The sequence below is a fragment of the Nesoenas mayeri genome (genome assembly GCF_963082525.1).
Source record: "Nesoenas mayeri genome assembly, chromosome: 3".
Lineage (NCBI taxonomy): Eukaryota > Metazoa > Chordata > Aves > Columbiformes > Columbidae > Nesoenas > Nesoenas mayeri.
In genome coordinates, this window is record NC_137544.1 from 117,046,812 (window position 1) to 117,063,707 (window position 16,896).

Sequence of the window (16,896 nt, forward strand, 5' to 3'; positions counted from 1 at the left end):
TTCTGTTAGCATGGGAATCCAGAGAATAGCATTTATTTATTTACCTTTTCAAACATCCTGACTTTCACAAAATCTCTCTGTCGTCTGATATAGATTTCTCAACATGTGCTGTTACTTCTCTCATGCATATCATACAGTACACTAACTTTGATTGTTCTTAAGAAGTCAGTTAAATGGATTAATATACAGTTTTAAATAACAGTGACCAGGTTTTTATATTTTGCTTTTAAATTTCAGACCTTAGTAAAACTGAACCTCAGTCTTAAAAATAATGGAAGATTCCGTTAGATTTCAAATACTGTAGTCCTAAACGTTTTATAATCCTATCAAATTCAGTAAGCTTAAAATATGATACTTAAAATCAATACTTTTGAGTCTGCAAAATATATATCAAATTTATACTCTAAAACTACTTTGATTTACAACACTAACACCACAAAAAGAATTGTATGATTCAATGACTATTTTATAGCAGTATAACCCACATATTAGCTTTCATAATGATTCTCTCTACTCACGTATCCCTGAAACATTTAATTTGGCCAAGAGACCACGCCGACTTCAAATAGAAACATGCCGTGTGTGTATATAGATGGATGTGTGTGCACATATAGCTATATATATATTTATATATATATATACGAACATATATGCACTCACACAGTGTAACAAACACAGAGGTACACAGACACCGACAATCTCCAGGCAGAGTTCTTCTCTTTGTTTTCCTCTTGTCCCCACAGTTCCAAGAATTTTCAGCAGCAAATATATTTCTTTCCGTGTGATAAACATAATATCAAGACAGCAAGCCACCAGTGCTTGCAACGCTAAAAAGGATTAAATGTTTCAGTGCAAATGTAAAATGATGGTACAGCTGTCAAGGTGCAGTTATAAAGAAGGAAACAAATATGATTAAGTACTGTTATAATATTCTCTAGGAGCTGTATTAGTTTGGAGCACTTTGCACTGGCACTTCAAAAGGAAATCTGCACACATTTGTCTCTGTACAATACACTGGTCTTCATTAAACATTCTTAACAGTGAACATGGCCAGAAAATTACCCATTGTAAATCGGCCAAAAAAAAAAGAAAGAGGAGAGGATGGTTAACATATTAATTTTCCCATTACAACTGCACTAAGCTTTAGAATAATAATAAGATGAAGAATGAGAATGAAGACCTTTGCACGATGCTTTTTATAAAATGTTCCTTTTGGGAAATGTGCACTTGAATGCAGATTCCTCCAGGCTCCCGAAGCGCTTCCACAGCAGCTCACGTCGGGAGAGCGGAGACGGGCAGCTGGGGAGCGCTGCGCCGGGCGCTCGGATTGCTTCTTGGGCAGTTAAAAAGTAGTATCAAACACTTTTTCTGGATTATCTTCTTCCAATTCCTCTTCACTTTGCAGAGGTTTATGATTTGATTTTCCGCTGTCAGATGCCAGGGAAGAGGGGGCAGAACTGTGGTCTCCGTCTTCACTGATTTTCCCTTTCATGGCTTCCTGTACGAACTCCAGAATTTCCAAAGGCAGTCTTTTGAATTTGTCTTGATATTCCTGATCAAGTTCCACCTGCAACTACAACAAAAGAGAAAAGGTGTCTTCAGGGGTATCTAATGCAACCAGTGCTGCACCACACGAGGCAGGGGGGAAATTAATGATGCGTTTTTCCATGATTTAAGAATATATTATTTTCTTTTTCATATTAGAGCCACATATCCAATACGCCTATTAATTTCCATGCAGTCATTTCAAAGCTGAAGGAACATGCAGTCATTTGTGCATAAGGCTGGTGTTGGGTATCACCCTTGGGTACCCAAAACTGTAAAATATATACGAATTTAACTGTGTCGGTGTCCATACTCCCACTGGCTTTCACAAGACCCGTTTCAAGTGCAGTATGGATCACAGATAAGCCTTTGAAAGAGCAAAGGCTTTCATTAAGCTTCAGGTAGCTCATCACACATTAATCACACCACAAACATTGCACTGAGAACAATATAATAACTTTCGCCAGATTTCTTGGGTTGGAGAAACCATTAGGAAAAAGTCAGTTGTCAAAGGGAGTTGAAGAGGGAGGGAAAAGAAGTTAAATTGCATTTCTTAGGGCTAGATCATGGAAAGTTACATTATCTGATTAATGCAGTATGTGTCTTGGACATTACTGGGGAAAAAGTGTCATATCGTCAACAGGATGCACAAGGCATGCAGAAAGAAATCTGGCTACGAGTCTTCAGGAAGCTGTGGGCCCTTTCCCAGTATTTATTTGTACAGCCTTTGTTTTTAGTGCCCATATTAGGATCTGCACGATCCATTATTTAAAAAAACATTAATGTGCACGAAGGTTTCAACTGAGGACAAAGCCAATTTTTTCACCATGACCAATATAAGCACAGCAGAAAGCAAAAGGGGTGAGTTCCAAAGCCAAATCCACGCCATCCAACCATCCATCCATCCATCCACCCACCTTCTTAAACAGAGGGAGTCAGGTTCTGCTAACTGTAGCTGCAGCAGTTTCACAGTAGTTTCTTAGACAATTGTATTTTGAACGATATTTTTTTCCAGGATGCATAAAGATGCTATGAATTCTGATCCTTCAGCTGTATGCTTGAGTCTATCCTGCCTGGTTTCAAGTCTCCTTCACCCCATTGCGACGGCTCTCAACAAATCACACAAGTTTTCACTTGAACATTAGGGTCTGCACTGCTCTTACCATCCTTGACCTGTCCACAGCATGTGACTTTACCACTACGCTTCCCTCTGAGCCCTTCCAATCCCGTTCCCCATGCTTCTGTCCTGGTTTTCATCCTGCATCTCTGATTTTATTTTTGTGAGGCCTCTTCTCCTTTCTCCTGATGTGCAAATCAACGTCCTTAGCTCACCCGGTCTAGTTCTACATTCCTTAATTAGACAAATTTTGCAGTTTTTCTTCCTCAAGATCTAAGATCTGGCTTTTTCCTGTTGGTTCTCCTGCTAAAGCTCCTTTCCTGCCTTGTTTCTGGCAATTTTCCTGCTGTTCTGACCTCAGTTTCCCACCTTGGTGTCATAGTGCTGACAAGCACCGCGTCTGAGGTACAAACGGTTGCATTAAATACACCCTGCCTCTACAATAGATATATTTGTATCAACTGTTACGACAATTCGCTACCATAACGCTCTTCTTTCATGCAGTGATGGTAGCATGGCACTCACGTAGGTCATCTTGCAAATCCAAACATTATGTTCTAGGCAAAGGTCTTCCTTCCACCATGGTGCAATCATGCTTTTGGTTACAGTTTACTGCTGAATACCCCCAACTGCTTAAAAAAACAGGAGGAAGGGAGGGGAAGGCAAGTCCTTCTGCTTATTTATGACAGCTACCCAAAGATGCTATCACGGAGGGAGATTTATGCCAAAAGTGGGACAAAACACCAAGACTTTTCCTGTTCAGGAGCATTTGCAGCCGGGGTCTGGGCTGCTGGTGTGGATCCACAGTGTGTCTGAGCCCCTCATAAAGACAGTTAAAGTTCCTGCAGGGAGACGCAGCTCTGCATACAATAGTTTTTACAAATCAAGGAATCATGGGAAAGGCTCCAGAGTGCTAGTAAAGCTTTATAAAAGGGTATAAATTTCTTTATCCAGGAGTGTCTGAGCCAGCCATGGGCTGCTGTATTTCTCCACCTCATTATCATACACAGAATTACTGAATTTGTAAATGTTAGGCACCTCAGTTATAGAAGGAGGTCTGTAAGTTCGAAAGTCTCCTAGCTCTCTACTTCCTTCAGAACCTTGATTTGCTCAATTAGGTTTAAGAGCAATAGAAATATTTGAAATCCCTCAGAAACTGAACATTATCTGAACCCAGCGCAACCATACGCATGTTGTTAGATAGCAATTGTGTCTAATGTTCACCTCCTAAAGTGCCTCCAGTGGATAATCTCCCTAAGTCGAGCGTTTAATAGAAATGACATGAATCTGGAGCTACCTCTCTCTCTTCTGTGTCTCCAGAGACAGTCTATATAGATATCTAATCATGAGAAGGTTGAAGTTAGTTGAGAAGGAGCAGACAGTAGACAAGGAGGGTTGATTAAAACTGCAAGGGTATAACAATTAGTTTTCTCTTTGATTTCAAAGGCACCGTCAGTCCTTCCCTTTGCTCGGCTTTGGACGAGCAGCTCCCAGCCCGTTCCCTGAGCCCCAGGCTGTCACACAGGACTCCAGCTGCAATGAGGAGCACAAGGGGTGAGCCGGGGTGCCACCCCACTGCTGGACCTGCCCTCTCACCGAAGTGTTCCTCAGCCAGCCTGGGGCTTGCAAACCCACAACACTCTCACAGCACATTTGCCGTATTTCTCCTTAAACCACCAGCCCCAGGCATAACACTGGCAAACAGCTGTGGGTCAAGGTTAAAGAAACAAGTTGCCTGCTTAAAACCAGCTGTTTTTCTTTTAAAACCCTCTGTATCATTCTGTTAGATAATGATAACCATATTTGGTGGCTTTACAGGGACATTACAGTTCATTCACTAATGCAAAGCTGACCTCCCATTAGTAGCAGTGTGTAAAAACCTCTCTGCACAACCAGCACCACCAGACTCAGGCCCTGTGTGGCCTTACCCCTCGGTTTGCTGTCCCCTCGGGTTGTTTCCCATCACAAGTCCACCTACCCTGAGTTGTCTCCTCTCTAGCTACTAAACAAGGTGACCTATACTTGCTTTTAGCATTTTGGAGCCAGACAAGGGGGGCAAAATGAGACTGATGATTAGATGGGCAGATCATTATCTGGACCAGTGTTTCCATTAACATATAACAACCTTCTTCCTTCTGTTATCTCACTATTTCTTATAGATCCTCTATCCTCTCTTTAACCCTCAACCAAAACCTCTTTCTACTGTCACCTCCATGCAGCCTTAGTATCCCACAAGGGGCTGGAAACATTATTTCTTGCTCAGGTAAAGCACACTGCCATGTTCTTTTATTGTAGGCAATGAGTTAATACTTTCAAATTTGGAGCCATCATTACTTGTTTGCAGGGGGGCCCCTAGGGACACGAGGTGAATGTGTGTCGCTCTTGACCCCTGTGCCCTGGACCAACACCACTGCATCCTTCCAGTCTTGACTACAACCAACACAGCCCCCAGCCTTAGGGATGGCAAATGAGTGGGGCTTTATAAGACTAAGACTAAGCCCATGCCCTGGGGAGCAGAGCTCCTGGCAGGCAGGCAGCCGCCCAGCTGATGGGCACGCACTCCCTCTCAGTCTGAAGGGTTCTTCGGCATCCTTGGCTACAACTGCTTTCCAAAAAGGGTCATCGTTCAGGGAATGGCCTCGGCAACCCTTCCTTGGAATGTGGGTGGTGAAGATGAATACGGTCATTCAGCTTAAAGCAAGGAAAATACAGTCAGGAAAGGAAACTGATGGTATTATTAAACCTATTTATAGCAATTATGCCTAGCTGTTATTAAACCTACCAAAATAACATAGCATAACATAGTGTTAAAATAGTGCCCATAGCATTAAAAGAAGTTACTGCGATCAATAAAGAATTACAAAAGCAGAAACTGTGGTTTCAGGCTATCCTGATCAAGCCCCTGTAGACTTCTGCATACTTGCAATGTGATCTAATGAACTTCTGTTTCTACCAAGAACAAAAATAAAACGATCACATGAAAAACGCAACATGCTGCCAACACAAGTTACCAGGAGGGCTGAAGTTCACATGGAGTGTTTAGGTTAAAAAAAATGAGAACATTTAAAAATAAAATAAATATGTTAAACCCCTGAACCCTAAATTATTCCACATTGATGGTGTTTGATATTATCTTGTCCCTGAGCTTAAGCTTCAAATATTGAACTCTTCTCCCTTCTCACAACCTGAAATACATCTCGTCCTCTTCCCTGCTGCACAATTTTTTTATTTATTTTTAATTTCAGGATTGTTTTAAGATAACTGTGGAAAAGCAAACAAGCCGGGCTAATGAGGCATAAGAATCTAATAATGAGCTACTAGAAGTTCGAGATGTAGAACAAAGTTAAGAAAGGTTTTGCAGTACCAGTACCTGAACCGTGGGAAGCACAAACACAACCAACAACCAGACCTAGGACTTGAGGTGTCAGGTACAAAGACCTTACCGTGTGCATTAAAAACAACCAGTTGACTAAAATGTGACCCTACCACACACGTAGGAAATTCGGGGATCCAGCCGAGGGCTGGTGCTGTTTGCCAGCATCTTGTGAAATTCTACTGCGTCTGCCCACAGGCCTGAAGACATGAGGTGGATCCACAGCTGGTCCATCCGCAGCGCTGCTTCCATCTGACCTCCTCCCCTCGCTTAGGCAGCCCAAGGGAAAGGGAAATTGTGGTGGAAAACACGTCCAACCCACCTCCCTTCCTGCCACAGCGACACCTTTGAAGCTCTTAATGCAAACACTGCTGCTCCTTCCCGTTGTACCTTAAAAGCGCCATTTCGGAAGTCGGGAATGAAAGCGTTTTCCAAACAATTTCCCCTCTCTTCCTTCCCCATGCAGCTTGAGACACCACATGTGTGGTCTGCACAGCGGTGTGACCTCGTAGCATCATTCTCCTCATGTCAGACTCCATGCCAGAGCCAGTTCCTTGTCTGATGCAAAACCAACCCACTTCCACACAGACTAGGATTCAGTCCAGCTCTTTTTTTTAATATATTATCAACTCAAAAATAATGGAAGGATCACTACTTAAAAAACATCTAACGAACCAACCTTCAAGCAAAACTCTTTTGATAACATTATGCATGCAATAAAACTGGTTACGCATTTGGTGAAAAAACAAAATACAACACCAAAACGGAATTTTGCTGCATCAAAAACATTCATTATGGCCATATTTGTTTTGATGAAGTGCTTCCACGGCAAAAATTTGATATGACTAAAAATAAACTTTTTCAAGTCACAGATTTTCCATTCCACCTGCAATTTTTCTGTAAGGTCAGTTTTTTTGGGTTTGTGTTTCTTTTATCCCTCCTTTTAAATCTACCTTATTTTGCATTTCTCTGATCAATGCAGTGAATCATGAATGAAAAACAATCCAAATATCCTGGCTGAACAACCCAGGTAAAAATGTACTCTGAGGACTAAACAGTTTGGTATCTTCAACAACATCTGACATTTCCAACAGCAAACTCTTCATTCTCAAGTTTTAAAAAGATTGTAATAATTTTTAAGTTCCGAATCCAAATGTGGAAAATGTGTAAGATGTGTTACTTCCCCTTGAGGCAGAGGGCAGCAAAATATCAAGATAGTGACTGCGTTTGGTATTTAGTTAATGTATTTATTCACCAGTTGAAGTGTGACACTAATTTGTATCCATAATTACCGTGGCACTACCCACGTGCAATATAATATTTAATACCACAGAAACAGTATATGTATAGATATATATTTTTTTTACTAATGAGAAACTCAACCACATAATTTCCTCTGTGCACTTTCAGCACAATGTATTTTGACAAGAGGCAATAACTGGTGACTACACGATTCATAACAAAAGGGGGACTGCAACCTTTACAGGATATTTCTGTTTAGCAACGCTCCCATTTTCCTTTTCAGATGTCTTTGGAAACATTTATTTTGTTAGCACCAGTGACACTGATCTTTTCACTGGTCACTAAAAGCATATTGCAACGCAAACGCTGCTCTGAGATTGTGGCCCCTTTCTCACTCCTCCCCTGTTTCTCTAAATCTGTGAAAGCTCCAAATACTGATTTTTCTTCCTGCAAATGTTTGACCCTAAAGATAATTTTGAATAGAGGATTTGGGGCTTTTAAGACTGCATCAGACAACAAATATGCATAATGTCAGTGACCTCAATTTAGCTTCCAAAATAGCACATAGAGGACTCCCAGATTAAGGGTACAGAGAGCAAGCAAGCTGCTGTTCTGCTCTTTTCATTTTCAGAGCTTACTTAATTAGAAAGCCATTCTGGAGGGATACAGCATTAAAAGACATATGAGTAGCAAGAATTGTTAAAAGCAGACGGGGGCTCAATAACAGGGAGAGGGAAATTGAGGAACAGAGCTCAGGGATCAAGTGATTTATAGACAGCAATTTTTGTTTAATTGGAAACAGAAGGAGTTTGTTATTAAGGACCATGTTATTCCCTCCACTAAGCAGATTTCTGCTGGGAAGGCAAAGGAGCCACCACTGCTCAGTTGTCCTCACGTCTCGCAACCTCAGTCCCTCTGAGCACTGGGTTTGAGAAGAACCCGGGACTCTTCTGCAGGACCTTCCCAAAAGTGATATACCCACCTCTGCCATGTGAAGACAGGCCAAAGAAAGCAGCTGAGGAATGGGAAGCTGCTTATCCAGGCCTGGGAAAGGAGTTAACATCTCTACATCTGCAGAGAGCACCTCAACGCTCGCTTTTTCTTTTTCTCCCAGGGTCTGCGAGCAAGTGCAAAAAGGAACATGCCACCATCTTAACATTGGGGCTTAACACAGCTACTTGTAGACAATATAGCTAAGCACGTAATGAAACTGTTCAGGTAGCTGAGGTTTTATCTCACAAGATGCTGGAGTGTGGAATCATTAAAGAAAACCTAAGGGCACTCAGTATCAGAGATGGTGCAGGGAAAACAGCATCACACAAGGGCAATGACAGTTGGTGTGGGAAATGTGTTTACATTGCCTGGAAAGCTCCAATTAATGATTCCTGTCCTCAGACAAGAACATCTCAGTCTCAGTGCACACCCATCACTGCGTTTTGAAATAACGGTTACTTTTTGGACCATGACAGACCTGAGAAACACCAACGCCGGGACTTTTCACTCTGCCAGCCTCATCCCACACTCTTTTTCTCCCAGGTGGAGCTCCCCTAGGTTCTTCACATGAGGTCAAGCACACCAAACCAATATTCCCACCCCACAAGGTCTCTGTGCTACTCCCGAGACCAGGGCTGCTTGCTCAGGATTTGCTGTATTTCTGACTGATCGACTGCTGCCGCCCCTGCTTCACCATGGCAAAAGGCTGCACCAGTTTAGGTGGATATTAGGAAAAAATTCTTCATGGAAAGGGTTGTTGGACATGGGAACAGGCTGCCCAGGGAAGTGGTGGAGTCACCATGGAGGGGTTTACAAGGCATTTAGACAAAATTCTTAGTGACGTGGTTTAGTGCTAGAGTTAGGTTACATTATGGATGGACTCTATGATCCTGAGGGTCTCTTTCAACCAAAACGAATCTATGATTTCCAGAGAGGTGGTGGATGCCCCATCCCTGGAGACATCCCAGGCCAGGCTGGACAGGGCTCTGAGCAACCTGAGCTGGTGAAGATGTCCCTGCTCATGAGCTTTGAAGGTCCCTTCCAACCCAAACTATGCTATGATTCTATACTCCCCTTTCAACTTCCCCTGATTGTTATCTTCCATGTTTCAGCTTTGTGTCTCTTCCTGTTAAAGTGAAGGTGATTTGCAAATACCTCCCTAATGTACAAGAAGTCCCCATATAAATGAGTCCTTAGTATCTGCTGTCTCAAGGCATTAGGCTGTAACCTTAGGGCCTTCATCAATCTGTGTTTCCACCTTTATTAACTGCCACCTCAATTAAAAAAATGGGACTGGCAAGAAACCTGGGACCTGGGTTCCTAGATTTTAACACTCTCATAAAGGTACTTATATCTTCTTTCTGCATAGAAAAGCAACATTGATTCCAGAAGCTAATTAAAACACATATTTGTGTGATGAGATGCCCATCAGCATTGCCCAGGTTATATATGTATTATATATACATATGCCTGTATGTACCTCTGCTGAAAACTTTTGAGTTAGAGAAGCTCCTTACAGCAAAAGCCTTAACTGGTGATTGTTCCTACTGGCAGTTGTATTATTAGTAGTAGTAATCTCAGATCTTTTGCATTTTCTCTGAAGAGAGAGCTTGTACTGCATTCTGTGGGAGGATTTTCTTCACAAGAACTTTGTTTCCTATTTCTTCATCAGTACAGCAGTTTATTCTCATGCAAAGCACTGCTCTGTGCCTTGTAAGCTGTATACTTGGAATCACTCTTCTTTCTGTTGACTACTTTGTGTAATTGTTTCCTTTTGTGGATTAAATGCTTTCTTAAGCTGTCAAGTGTTTTTTTAATGACTCTATAAATACCTGACCTATGCATCTTGTAATGCATATGAATAAAGATTATTTGAGCTGGTATGAATGGGAAAAACATCGCCATTCCATGAGCATATATAACATTTTAAGGCTAGATTCTTTGTGCTCTTTTTCATTATGCCTGGAATAAGTTAGCTTCACTGCAAACAACAGAGAATCTGCTCAAATTTCAATGCAATAAATTCAGAGAAACTCCACTGAGGTCTCATCTATCATCAGATACTGCCCTTAGTTTATTGGGGCGGATCCAGGGTAAATAACTCTAGTGACACGGCTCAGATAGAACTTCTTAACTGGTACTTTTATAAAGTGCTGTCCATATTTTGGATACTCTCTTCAAAACAAACAACTGAAAAATAACCAGTGCATCTATTACCTTCTAATAATGATTTTGTTCCACTTCCCCAATGCCTCCAAGGCACCCAGTAAACAGGCAGCTGCCTGTCCAACAGCACAGGCCTCAGAAGAGCAACAGTATTGTAACTCTCAGCTCAAAAGGTCATAACCGTCCCTTGGAAACTCCTTTTAAATGACATCTTGAGCTTGTAACAGCTATAATATATTCCAGAAATATTTCAAATCCCGGGTGGACTGAAGGACACAGGACTCTGAGAGCTGTACAGCACCACAGCAACTGAGCAGGATGTCTCCAGGGGGCCCTGGAAACCGTGGGGTCACTTTATGTATCATGTGTTTTGCCTAAAAGCGGTGCTGTCCCACAGAGCGAGAGGTTCTGGCTATTTTTGAAAGAGGAGAGAGACAAGGAAATAAAGCTTCAGGTGCTTAATGCCTCCTGTGTGATGGCTCAGGAGCTGGTAGAGCACAGATCTGAACAAATCATGGTGAAACCCGCAGCACAGCTTTTGGATCCTTGTCTAAACTGAACCCTGAATACCATTTAACAAAACGGTTTTCAGTCTCTCACATCCACCTTGCTAATAGATAATTATAGTGTCGCCTGTGTCTGACTCTTGGCAGGACATCTCTAACAGGTCCCATCATTATCACAGAAAATTCCCTTCGAACACAGGGATTTCTTCTCAAATGCCACAACGAAAAGGAAATAAATAATCTATTTCTCTGTCTCTCTCTAGTGGCATCACTGTGCTACTCAATGGAAAAGGAACAGCATCATCCTATGATTAAGTCTGGCACTTCCTTTCACTGCAATACCGCGCTCTGACCTTCCTGCTCAGCCCAGACTCTCAAGCCTGTTTAGCGTAACCAGAGCTCCCACCACGCGCTGAGGTCTGTGTATCCTGAGACAACGTGTTTCTTAAGGTAATGCCCACTATAATCTCCAAGTCATTGGTAATTGTCAGGGAACTGCGTGGAGGTTTAGAAGCAAGCCATGATTAGTTCAAAAAATAATCACACTGATAGAGCCTTATGCTGCGCTTTGAAGTTTACCTTGCACCGACTAAACCTTTTCACATCAGAAAGCCTCTGCAGGATGGAGCCTCATTGAAAAGTCTGCTCGGAAAATTACTGAGCAGTCAGTCCTTCCGTTAATATCCTGTTAAAAATGAATGTTTTTAGACTAGAAAGCAAGCACACTCTGAATAAAGATCAAAGCCTCACAAGTTTCTTTGTAAATCTTTTCAAGTAGTTCAGTTCTGCAATTCCTTGTAACCATGAAGGCTATTCCAAAGTATTTCCTAACTCATTAACAACATGAATCTGCCTTCCTCTTTACTATTAGCAGAGGTGCACATTGACTGTCCCCAAAAGATGAGCCAGTTTAGTGGCCGACCCATTATTTTCTAACGCAACAAGCTAATGAAAAGAATCTGTTCAGAACCTAGCAGAAGTTTAACAGCGGAGACAGAGCTACTGACCCCCATCTTCCAGAAATCATGGCTCAGAATTTTAGCCTTTGTACTTCCAAGTGTCAGGAAAGATTTGAGGTTGAGTTTAACAATGACAAAAAGTTGGGACTTGCTTCAAATTTATATATTGATGTATATGTTCATTATTATACAATGAACATCAAATGGAGATGTATCATTGCTACTAAGAACACCGTCTGATACTGTTTATGGCTGCTCTGTGTTTATATATTACTATTATCTTCAAATCTCTATTTGCACCATTATTTCTTCCATAGATCTACCACTTCTTGTTTTGTGCTGTATTACACAGCGCACATTTTAATTTTCACTTGAGAAGCAAAATCAGTGTGGAATTTTAACTGCAACTCTTAAAAACTTCATAGCCTAATGTAAGAGCGGCACTGCCCAGAGGTTCACCCTAATTAACAATAGCCTGAAGGTTTTTACTTCCCAATACTACAATGAACTTAAAAGGAAAAAACCTCCTTTTCTTGTCTGAACTGCTCTTACTGGATTAAGTAGTACTATGCAATGGGAGGTCAGTGGAGCCATCCTCATGATTAAGTTCAAGGGATTAATATTCAGTTCAGTTGTTTTTTTTTATTTAAACTTTTGGTTTTTTTCAAAGGTCATATTAATGCTGACTACTGCAAGCTCAGGTGACTCTCTAATGACCCATCAAGTTTAAATGAACCATGCAGAAAACTGTATTTCAGTGATGTTCAGCAAGCATCCACAATGCAAAAATTGACGTATAAGGTAATTTCATAAAGCTCGGGGAAAAACACAAAGCCTGTCCCAGGGCTATGCAGAGTAGCTTGAACTCATGCCTATTAACTTAAGTTCACTTAAGTCTACAAGAAGACGGTGATTGACTTTGATGGGTTTTGGATCTACAGCACCAGCCACCATGGAAGTACAGGCACAAACTAACCAGGTCAAACGAAGGAGCCACTGGCACAAAATGGCATGAAGCACATGCTTCTTCCCAGAGGTCTGAGGGTAATCAGAGTCTCCAAGGAGATGTGCAAGAACTGTTTATCAGAGGTTCAGGATTTTCAACTGTCTTAGCAACTTCAGGAACTGCAAAATATGTCTCTAGGATGAGGTTGTTGCTTAAAATCCAAGCCTGCATCAAGGGACAGAGATAACAAATCCCCCAGAGAAGGTCAGATGCCATTCTCGCACCCAGACCTTCCTTTCTCTCTTTGCGTACAACCTCATCTGGGTTTCTGTTGAGCACCTGAGCTCCATGAGGAAGGGAAACCTCTGAAGGAGTTTTCCTTTCCTAATGCTTAGTATGGGTGAAGGACTTATCACCTAAGCTCTGTACTATAGTATGCTTTTCATCCTGCCATGCAGTTCGACACCTTAATGTCCTCTTGAACAGATCTCTTAATTATATTGCCAATAGCACAGCTGGGTTTGTGGTCAGACCTGCCTGCTCCCAGGAGAAGGGATATGCACATTCCCTAGAAGCCAGTAGAGGCCGTAAAATTAGGGGATGCCACAACTTAGAACCATGCAGAGAATCGGTTCCTGTGGTTCGTCCCTTCCCCACCGATCTCAGTGGGCGACAGCTCATGGAGGTCCCACTGGGGCCTCATCCAGATCTCAAGCCTACTCCAGGAGGAGCGAGCTCTTCTACTGGCGCCAGTGTGGGCTGGATTTGGTCCCTGGCTTCTCTCCTTCTGCAGCTAATACAGTTCATCCAACTTTAGTTCACCAGAGGGTCGAGCCTGAACTGAGATGAATTTCGTGGAACTTCACTAAGTCCTTTGCTTTTTTTCCCACTGAGAGGCACACCATCAAAATGTATAACACTATCTCCTTAGAGCTCTGATTTGTTTTTAATCTGATTTCATTTCTGTGCACCACTGTTGGTGGCTTCTATCTTGCAAAAGTTTTGTAACATGCAAAACATTATTTAAGAAAAAAAAAATTGGCAGTAGAACAAAACCTCTTTCTGTTATAAGAACTTATCTTTTTAATGCTCCATCAGTGTTTTATTATTACTTTGGTACTTGACAGCTTCCAAAAGCATGAAAAAGTTCTTGAGAGGTGTATTCTCTGATGCCAATTCTGATCACAATCTAGTTGAAGATAAGTTTAATGAACACTGGAAAAACAAAGGCCTTTCATAAGTGATCAAGTTATTTGAGGAAGCAAAATACTTTAAAAACATTGGTTGCTTGGTTTAAAGCTCTATCTCAAATATGTGTAGAGAACACATTTTTGTTGGGGATAACAGAAATTTATCCTGCTTTTTGGGAGTATTCCAAATGATGGTAGGCACGTATCAGAAATGAATGAGATTATTAACTTACAAAACCCCTTTTAGAACAACTATAAAATGTCATCTTTTCCCCATCTCATATAAATGTATTTGGAACTACAGAAATTCAGACAACCATTAGATTTAGTGATGGTGAAGGAATAATTCAGTCATCTGCTACTCTGGGTAACAGTAAAAAGATTATTCTGAGTTAGTTACAGAAGTTATTCCTAAAAATTTCTTATCACTTATGTTATTTAAACTTTCTTACATATCAATTAGTTTAAAATAATAAGTCTTTAGGCTATCCATTAATTGCAGCACTGTAGACATGATCTGTATTTAAAATTATGCAAGGAAAATTAAGCCAAAGCACCAAGCTGTCTTGGCTAACAAGAAAGGTTTCATCAGCCCTTCGGATAAAGAAGGAGAGATAATGGGGGCACTGAATTCACAGGAGAACTCTTTCTCACTTTACTGTTCTCTCTCGTCACACGTTAACACAGACTACCGAAGCCACAAGCCGCCATCCGCGTGCTCAATCTGCAGTGTTGCATTGCCAGCGCAGTCGTTTTCCAACTGTACGGCACGACTGTTTTCAAACAAAAAAGAAAAGAACTCGGGTGATTAATGCAAAGGAAGGACAGCAACATATCTAACCTGAAGGACAGCTGATTTACAAGATTCTGCAGTGGGATCATTCACAAATGCAAGGTAAATGCGGATGGGGAATTTAAATAGTTTAGTCACTCTTACAAGTCGGAGGGAGGCTGGTTGCACAGGAACATCTGGTCTGTATCAGGACAAGACACCGTTTGCAGTTTCTCCTGCTGGTATGGCTCTAGGCTATCAAAGAAGGCTTCAACCCACTCTTTTAATTCTTGCTGTCTTTGCAGAGCAGATCTTAGGACAACTGAATTTCTCTTGTCTGCTCATCTTTTGCTTCGCTGCTACACTGAAACTACAATGTGGCATTTGTACCATTACAGCTGGTTCACGCTGTCAGAGGCCACATCAGTCAGAGCTGCTGACGGCGGCTGCTTGTCCTCAGCAGCAGCAGCCAAGGAAAGTGGGATTATTTTTAAAAGTGCAGCCATTAATTGGTAAGAGGTTTTTGTCAAATCCTCTATGCCTGCGGCATGAATGAGGAGCTGAATATAACATTCAGTGGATTCGAATGGATTTTGGGAATGGTGTCTTCCTGCCATAGAAATGAGAAAAATAGCAGCTGAAATATTCTGTATTGTACAGTGTGCCTGACAGAGCCAATCATACCTGAGAGCGACGCTTCTTTAAAGTCAGACAAACTCACTCTCTCAGTCTTCCCTGCATGTTACAGAGCTGCTCCATCTTGCTGTCTGTGCCTAATGACACTTTTAAAAAGAAAAGGCAGAGCACCGGACAGTCAACTTTCTGTGTGTAATACAGCTCCTTCAATCCTCAGATAAAAGCAGTTTACACTTGTGTGCACAAAGATGATATCCCCTTTATCATTCTTCTTAGCCACCAAGAGATTTCCTACTGCCAGTATCCTGCGCTCGATATGGGACTCTCTTAAAAGACCCTAAAAATGTTCTCTATTATATATATACATGCTTATCAAAAACGTGCTCTTACTAATATTGATAAACGACTACAGGAGGGAAACAAGGGTGAACACTGAGTCAATCCACTCATGATGTGTCTGTGTGCTTGTGGATAGATACACTCACAAAACAGGGGAAAGATGGAAGGCATCTGATTATTTCTAAGTAAATCAAAATAATGACTTCACTGGCATAAACACAGATTCTTGTATAAAAATTCACGTTACTGAAATATTCATACAAAAGACACTTTGTTCAGGGATAGTGGGTAATAAAAGGGTCTTTGGTGAGACATTTATCAAAGATCTCTCTTTTTTCTGATCTCTAGTGTATTGTAAGAGAGGGACCTGCAGAAAGTCTCAGGGTAATGACAGAACTGGACATGAAACTGGCCATTGCCATGGTGGGCACCTCTAACATGATCACCCCAGGGAGGTTGGGTGGTGACACTCACTCACCCAGAAAACTTTTCAAACAGGAATACAGCAGGGCACAGAATACTTCAACTGCTTCACAGGCAACGTTCTTATTTTACAGAATATATTCTCTTCTTTACTGGGGACTGGATGGGAAGACAGACACCTGTTTCACCCAACAGAGCTGGACCTCTGAGAAGGTTCGCTGCTTTTTCACACTATATCAATTCCTGCAGCAGCCAACTGAAAGGATCTTGGCCTATGTAAAATCCTCAAACAGAGTTTATAGCAGTGAACTAAATCTGCTTATGAGGGAGTTGCAACTATTAAAGGGCAGCTGATATTCCAAGAAATTAACCCCAGTCATATTAAGTCACCAAAAAAGTAAAAAAAAAAGCCTAGTAATAATTACAAAAATTGAATTAATTTTCAACCAATTAGTATTTTCAAGTGCGAGCCACAGTAGCGTCAAGTCTGAATACAAATGGGAATGAAGGGTCCTCCAGGCCAGGATATGTTAACATTGACATGGAAGTGGGGAGAAGTTACTGCAGAGTTTATTCCATTATGTCACGGAGAGCGTGAGCCCCTGCTCAGAATTACAATGATTCCCCAAGAAAAAGACTGACAGTGAATTACTGTTCCCAGGAGCTTCTACAATTTCCATGCCACTTAG

At 41.5% G+C, this 16,896-nt stretch overlaps 1 protein-coding gene across 1 annotated transcript in view; it reads right to left on the reverse strand.

Annotated features, from left to right (window-relative positions):
- Positions 1 to 1,342: 1,342 nt before the first annotated feature.
- PLCB1 (phospholipase C beta 1) overlaps positions 1,343 to 16,896 on the reverse strand; it is a gene marked incomplete at its 3' end in the record, with an annotated part of 356,829 nt that continues 341,275 nt past the window's right edge. Inside the window, exon 32 of the mRNA XM_080341590.1 lies at positions 1,343 to 1,573. Within this exon, the coding sequence (XP_080197716.1) occupies positions 1,343 to 1,573 (231 nt within the window). The remainder of the gene's footprint in view (positions 1,574 to 16,896) is intronic.